This window comes from Cryptomeria japonica, chromosome 10 (genome assembly GCF_030272615.1).
Source record: "Cryptomeria japonica chromosome 10, Sugi_1.0, whole genome shotgun sequence".
Classification (NCBI taxonomy): Eukaryota; Viridiplantae; Streptophyta; class Pinopsida; order Cupressales; family Cupressaceae; genus Cryptomeria; species Cryptomeria japonica.
Window position 1 is genome coordinate 247,961,503 of NC_081414.1, and position 8,153 is coordinate 247,969,655.

Sequence of the window (8,153 nt, forward strand, 5' to 3'; positions counted from 1 at the left end):
GTATTAGTCAATTCTGAAAAATGATGTCTAGTAAAAACAAATCTGTGGTATCTTCTAAATGGCTCTTCAAAATCAAACATGCAGCCGATGGCAGCATTGAGAAGCACAAGCAAGGTTTGTTGCCAACGGTTTCTCATGAAAAGAAGGTATTGACTATGAAGGGACATTTGCTCCTATTGCTAGATACACTTTTGTCTGAGCAGTTTTGGCTATTGCAACATCTAAATGATGGAAAGTCCATCAAATGGATGTCAAGACTGCTTTTCTGAATGGTAAAATTGAAAAAGAAATTTATTTGGAGCAACCTGAAGGTTTTGTGATTCATAAGGCTGAATCACATGTCTGCAGATTAAAGAAAGCTCTTTATGGATTGAAACAAGCCCCCAGAGCATGGTATGAAAGAATTGATCACTATCTCTTGGAATTAGGTTTTTTCAAGAATGAAGCAGATCCAAATCTCTACTACAAGGTAATCAATGGTGAATTATTAATTCTTATTCTTTATGTTGATGATCTACTAATCACAGGAGAGGATAATTGTATTTCTCAATGTAAGAAAGAATTAGCCTCTGAATTTGATATGAAAGATTTAGGAATTCTTCACTACTTCCTTGGATTGGAAGTTTGGCAACAGGTAGATGGTATAATCTTTAATCAAGGAAAATACACCATTGATATACTCAAGAGATTTAGAATGTTGGATTGTAGATCCATGACCACACCTATAGAAACAAATCTGCACAAGCTAAAGGAAACAACTGCAGAATCTGAGTTTGCAGATCCTACACTCTACAGACAGATTATTAGATCTTTGATGTATTTGGTAAACACAAGACCTGATATATGTTATGTTGTAAATGCACTAAGTCAGTTCATGTGTGAACCCAAGGAAATACATCTTGTTGTTGCAAAGCATATTCTGAGATATCTTCGAGGAACTATTGGTTTTGGTTTGAAATATAAACATGTAGAACTTGACCTACATGGATTCACTGATTCTGATTGGGCTGGAAGCATAGTTGACAGGAAAAGTACATCAGTATGTTGCTTTAGTTTAGGATCAGGAATGATCTCATGGATATGTAGAAAACAGCCTTCAGTTGCTCAGAGTTCTACAGAAGCTAAATGCATTGCAACGTCCATGGGAGCAAGAGAAGTTGTATGGCTCCGGAAATTGCTTGTAGGACTGTTTGGTCAACCCTTAAATCCTACTGTCATCTACTGTGACAATCAGAGTTGCATCAAGCTTTCAATGAATCCAGTATTTCATGACAGGTCTAAACACATTGAGATTTCTTATCACTATGTTCGAGATATGGTGGAAAGGAATGTGATCCGACTGAATTATATTAGTACAGGTGATCAAATTGCAGACATTCTTACCAAGCCTCTCTCCGAGATCAAGATTGAACACTTTAGAGATAAACTTGGTATGGTGGAAAATGTTATTTAATTTTGAGAGATAGTCTCATTTATTCTGATATACTAATATATTAAAAGATGTTTAGTGTGTAAACTCTTTTATTTGTCATGTGTGTGACTCCATGACTGCATGGGCCTTTTGTGAACATTATTGAAGGGTGACGACTTTTCAATAATGAACACTTGTTTCCAATTGATATTGTAAGGTGACGATTTTACAATTATCAATTTAATTATCTTGGTGGATATCATGTGACTTGATATCTGTGGACATGTCATGAGAGTATATATATCTCTGAGACATTATGGTAGACATCTGTTGGTTGATATCAATAAATAAACCATAATTATGATAGAGATCTTCATGGTGAATATTATGAACATAATATTCGTGGACATGCCATGAAATCATTATCAGTATGGTAGGCATCATGTGACTTGATGCCAATGCACATACCTTACTTGATAACTATGAGTTATGGTGAGTATCATGAGACTTGATATTCATTGTTGAACCATATCTTTGAATATCACTATGGTGTGATAACTCCTCTCTTCACAATCAATGGATGAATTGTGATGTTTTCTCTAACATGAAAAGTGTCCTCCCTAGTTAAGAGGGAGTGTTAATTTTGTAACGTCGGTCGTACTATTTCATGCTTCCAATATATATATATATTTGATTACATATACTAATATGTTAACGTTAACTAATGATAAATAAACCCAGAGTTAACTTATCGCGTTTGACCAACGGTTACACCATTCATGGTATTGGGTGGTAAAGCGATTCTCAAACAAGTCGCACTCCTTCCGATCAAGTAAGTAAACGGTGACTAGATTATATACTATGGTGAGAGGTATGTAGGGAAGAGATATGTCTACCCATCTCAAACAAGTTGCACTCCTTCCGATCAAGTAAGCGAGCGGTGACAAGTTTATATACTATGGTGAGAGGTATGTAGGGAAGAGATGTGTCTTCCCATGTGGGAAGACATATCTCTTCACTACGTAACCCCTCATCCACTTATATAGCATGCTTACATTGAAGAGGATGCACACACCGAAATTGATAAGTGTGGTGCATCTTTAAAACACGCTATAGCAGATAAAATACAACTTTCAGATCATATCTCCATCTCTTCTATTTTGATCACAGAATTTTGAAAGAACTTAACATAGTTTGCTAATAAAATATGGGTGGAACACTTCACCTTAAAAATAAATATGATAGCCCTCGACATAGGACTACCCTATTACCAAATAGCAAATGCATAAACTAGATTGCTTCAATTTATTGTGTGGCAGTGTGTATCTAACATTGTGCATGTTATGAATAACTGATATTCTTCATCGATGGGATGGTGAGGTCTCACTGTTAAAAAATCATTTTGATTCTTTTATACATCTGAAAATCATTGGTAAAGTCTCACTGTTTAAAATAAGTTTTAGTTTTGAATTTATTCTGACAATCATTTTAATGATTAAGCATCCCATTCAATAAATGGTTGCCAGTTATTGGTCCTGTTTATGCAGAATTGCAGGCTTGATGGATATCGGATTATTCAATGGGTTCCCTTATTCCTTAAATTTTGTTGCAAAATATATATAAATTTCCCCTTCCCTCCTAATAGCACAACTTCCAGCAGTAAAATTGTTATCCTACTCGGTAGTATTAATTTAAGTACTTGATTTCCATGGGAACACAACATGAGCATATTCAATCCAGAGATACAAACTAGTTACATCTCCATAAAATCATGTGCACTCCACCATACAGCTCTAGTTGTCATCAGTAGTTGAAGTGGATATTATTCAACAACTGGTTTTCAATTCTGAATGCCAACACAGGAAAATTGGCTTCCAACTCCATTGAGTGAACTGATGAAGCTGATGAAGTTTCTTAAAGACAACAAGTTGCTACCATTTGTATTCAAGAAAAATAGATCTGTAGCACATACTGGTGTTGCTGGTTTGTGACAACCCTGAAAATCCTTCTAGGGTGTTCTCACTTGTCTTTACAAAAAGATCACTTTCACAATGCTATTGGTCCAAGGGTTCGACCGTAGTTTTGAAGAGGAGAATGGATACCTTGTCCACAGAGAAGTACAAGAACCCTCCCAGAGAATGTGTAACAAATGATCCAAAGCTTGTTCCAACAATGCAGTGCCAAGCATGGCCATAAGATGTGTCAAATTCCTGCAGTCAGTCAAATGACCTATATGTTAGCCACAAAACTTAAACTTGAAGATGTTTCTATTGTCTATACTAACCATGAATAACATAAGAAATCCATTACAATTTCCTTGAAATTAAAGCATTTACTCCAGAGAAATACCCAAGCGAAATGCTAGCTTCTCATAGCATTGTTTGATTAAAAAGAAAAAGTGAGATCAACAGAGGATGCACATATCAAGGAAAATACTAGTCAAGGTGTTTAGAATCCACTGTTAAATTCTTGATATTTAGTCAATACAATGGCATCAACAGACAATTTTCTGGTGTTTTGGATGAATCTCCAACCAAAAGTTATTGGAGCACAGAAAATGCATAAAAGGGAACTAATGAGTTCTATAGCATTGGAGATTCAAGGAGGCATTGTTACCCTTTACTAGTTGCATGTGTTCCTATAAAGTATTTTCACTACTGAAATTGTATAAGAAACCCCTTTCAATTCATGGTGTCTGTGTTTGATTTATCTTTCCTTTCCTTTACTTCATACTCTCAAACAGTTATTAGGCTGAATCTTTCCTTCATTTGGCTCATCCCACAACAGCTACACCTACAAGTACTAAGTACCCTTTAGGTGTGGCCTATTCAAATACGAAGGGAGACAGGGTAGTAGACAGCACTCATTCTTGCATGCTGCCACTGAGCAACTTAGATTTCTTACTGCCATTCTAGGCAGCGTGGATCTACCTCGTCTCAAAGTTGCAAACCTTCTAATGCCCATGAACCGCAATCAAGGCTGCAAGGATAGATATACATTATCAGTTTCTTCTCTTATTCCAGGTGTTCCTTATACTTGGAAGCTAAGAGATATCCTAGTGGGGAGTACCTTGCTTCCTCCCTTGATTGCCAGCCAATCTCCATCAACCATAGCCATTCTGTGGAAGACATTATCAGGTCTTGCATTGTCAATGACATCAATAAGGATGCCATTGGTTCTTTGTGCCCAAACTATGTTGAAGACTTGTGACAGCATTATTTTTCATCCATGATGACACAAATCCCCTTAGTCCAACGTATTCTCCTAATAATATTTTTAAATTCTATCTTGTGGACATTCTTCAAACTGGTAGTATGACTGATGCTTCTGATTATACATGAATGATCAACATTGATTGTATTGTTTCTAGCTATTTTTCCATTTTCAAACTCTCATTTTTCTTATTTAAGTTATCGTTCATTGGAGACACATTGAACACTCTGTATAATCTAAGTCACTTGTAAATAAAAGTGTCATTAACCTATTGGCAATTTGGTCATCCACAGACATTATAATGCTTTCTTTCTTTCTTTTATATGCACATAACATCGACTATATTCTTGTGGCAGTTTGAAACCTGACATAAATGTTCAGGCATTTCTGTTGGGTCAACATCTTTTTGAGACACTCTTGTATGGTTTGTGGTCACCCATTAATATAAGGAATATTAGAGATCTCTGATGGTGATGGTACACAGGGAAAGTTCATTATCTGGTGCTTAATTTCCACATGCACTAGGCTGTGCTAAATAGAACACTAAGATAGCGTATTTTTACAATTGTTTAACTGTAAAGAAAATCAGCATCTCTTAGCTCAAACAACTTCATCCATACACACTGGAGCAAGCCAAGTATAGACAAATAACCTACAGCATCATTCACTTTCTATCTTGAGGGATTTTTGATTTGCCTCATCACAGATCAATATCAAACTTTAATCAATCTCACTCTCAATGAAGTGGACATGATTTTTCTCAACATCATGATTTTCGAGTCAGATCACTTTGATATCAACTTTCTCCTGTGTCATAGTATAATTGCTAGATCAAATCAGGCTTAGATGATTAATAGATCAAATCTGAATTTTTCTAGGATTTCTCCAATTTCACTTTGATGGATATTCGAGCTTGCAACCAATGCAGTTGTGATGCAATTAAACAGGAGGTTAAACTTCACACAGATGTTTTTCCTGGATGATCCAGCCACTTCAAAAAAAGCAACCAAAAGCACAAGCTAAAAGATAATACTTACCTCACACGTTCCCCTCATATTCAAAGTCATAATAACAATAAACCTAGTATAACCTAGTATACTAAAATCCCCAATACATTGGAGTATAGTAATTTGGGAAAGGATGCATCATTAAAGTTCTGAACCATTCCAATCCATTTACATATGTCTGGAGTTGTACTGCACAGTTGATGTGCAAAATTTCCCGTAGAAAACCACTCAGAAATGCAAGAGGCCTAGGTATACTTAGGACACGCAAGAAATAGGATTTTTACATTCTGCACCAGGACTGTTATAAAATTTATTGGCATGCTGATGTGTCCACTAATGGCTACTACAAAATACACCACAAAGCATAAGATTCGATCTGCCAACTGCCAAGTGCATCCCCAAGACGGAAAAGAATCAGGTTAGTGATGTGATATCAGGTCTCTTGCAGGATGGTATCACAAGCGTAGCAGAAAGAGGTTTGGCCGCGAGCTTCAGAATGAGAGAAACATTTCCCTGTGGAATGTTTTCTTTTCTGGAACGGGGCGAGATACCCAGAAGCAGCAATCTCTGGGAGTAAACAAAACTTGAGTAGAACTGTTAATTAGTGTATATTCAGTAGCAATCTGCACAGACAGAGCATTTAACATGTTCCCAAAAAAATATTGTTGGAGGATTAAAAAAATCGTTGGAGGATAAAAATCAGATTTCTTTACCAGCCCTGTATCAAACTGTACAGATAGAACATTTGATATTTTCCCCCAAAAAACGTTGGAGGATAAAAATCAGATTCTTGTTAACAGCCCTGTAGCAAACTGTACATACAGAACATTTGACATATTGCCACAAGAAATCATTTAAGAGGATAAAAATCAGATTCTTTTTTACAGCCAGTAAGCATTGGGCCCTCGAATCATAAGCCTGGATGCTTGAATCATCGGCCTCCTTTGCCTAAAAAGCTGGATTATGGGATATGTATTCCACCAAAGTCTACGAGGAATCATCCCTCCATTACCCCTTATGACATGAAATGTTCGCATACAGTAAAAATTGATCCCTAATTAACTTTTCTCAGAAAGCTACTCAGAATCTCACCCTACGGATGCAAGAATGTTGTTGGAAATGAATGCAACAGTTAGACGAGGAAAGGTATCCAGTATACCACAGCTAGAAACTTATGAAAACAGCAGAAACATAGAATACATTCATACATGAATAGGTAAGCCGTACCTTCTTCAAAATCAAGGCAACTCGCTTGCTGTTAAGCTTGTCCATGGAATCCAAGCACTGTCGAGCGCATCTAAAAGCGCGCTCTTGCAGAATCGGCGGCATATCGGCGGCCTTCACTCTCACTTTCATCGCAGCTGCCACCGCCGCCAAATTCACCTCCGAAACTGGCGGCGAATGCAAAAGTTTACAAGCAGGAGCAGCAGCGCCACTCATTTCACGCCTCCGAGCCCCTTCACTGGACTTGACGAGCACCATGACACCCTTAGCATCGCTTCTCCGATTCTGACCCACACAAGGATTCCTCTTCTCACATTTGATCTTGGGCGTGGTGGGAGGCTCCTGCGTCTTGCCAAGATGCTCCACTTCAGCCCGCAAACTCTGCAAATGCTTCAAGTCCTCTTCATACTCGCGGACTGGAACAGGCCGCGGGCTGCTTCTGTAAAACAGGGGAGGGGTCGGCGGCTCGACTCTGCTGGGCGACGAAACTGCCAATTTCTCTGCCTTTCTTTCCAGGTCCCGCCTGGCCAGAGCCCTGTTTCTTTCAATCAATCGGCTCAGAATGTGGCTTCTTCTAGCAAGTTCTCGCTCTGCAAGTGTGGCCACGCAAGAGCCCTCTTCCATTGAACTCATTCAGACCCAATCCACCATATCAGAAGATTCAGAACCACCTCATTGAACTCAGGCAACCCAAATGCCAAAATCGTATCAGACAACGGGCAAAAAGAACAAAACTTTGAAGCTTGGTTATCTGGGCCAAGCTTAAATGGTATACTGAACGGATATGTAGCTTCTTGGCCTCTGTGACATGACGGGACATGAGAAAGGGCGACGGAGAATTTGAAATTAAGATGCGCCATGACGGGCCCGTCATCTGCCGTAACTCTCGGCCCGCGTGTAAATGTACGGCTGCCGAGGGGCGCACGTGAAGCTGAGGAGCAAAAGTTAAAGCAGCGTCGCTGTCGGTCATATGGGTGCATTTTCAAGAACCGCGGGCTACTGCTACTGCTATTGTTGTTCTATCGCTTTCTCAGTTGCATCGTAATGCGGTGTGTTTGCTCTGTTTTCCTCACAGTTGATCATATGAGTGCTAAACACCTGTTTTGCACAGCTAAAACGAGGAACAGGAGCACCACAGCTAAAATGAGGTAATATCTCGATTTTATACAGTAGAAGGAAATAGTAAAATTTATTTTACCGTTTTTGTACTAATTCTGTAGGAAACAAATGGACAGGAAACAAATGGACCAAACTTTATGAAAACAGCGAACTATAATGGATACTATTGAGATTAGTTT

At 38.4% G+C, this 8,153-nt stretch overlaps 1 protein-coding gene across 1 annotated transcript; it reads right to left on the bottom strand.

The window, feature by feature from the left end:
* Window positions 1-3,067: 3,067 nt before the first annotated feature.
* LOC131052418 (uncharacterized) lies at window positions 3,068-7,679 on the bottom strand. The gene is made up of 2 exons (XM_057987086.2): window positions 6,859-7,679; window positions 3,068-3,621 (listed from the first exon to the last, which is right to left on the bottom strand). Exons 1-2 carry the CDS (start codon window positions 7,486-7,488, stop codon window positions 3,466-3,468), a joined length of 786 nt encoding a protein of 261 aa, XP_057843069.1. The 5' UTR covers window positions 7,489-7,679; the 3' UTR covers window positions 3,068-3,465.
* Window positions 7,680-8,153: the final 474 nt, after the last annotated feature.

Coding starts and splice junctions, on each gene's coding strand:
- LOC131052418 (XM_057987086.2), bottom strand. CDS start 7,488: ATGAGTTCAATGGAAGAGGGCTCTTGCGTGGCCACACTTGCAGAGCGA. Junction 3,622..6,858: donor TTGCCTTGATTTTGAAGAAG/GTACGGCTTACC, acceptor GACTGACTGCAG/GAATTTGACACATCTTATGG.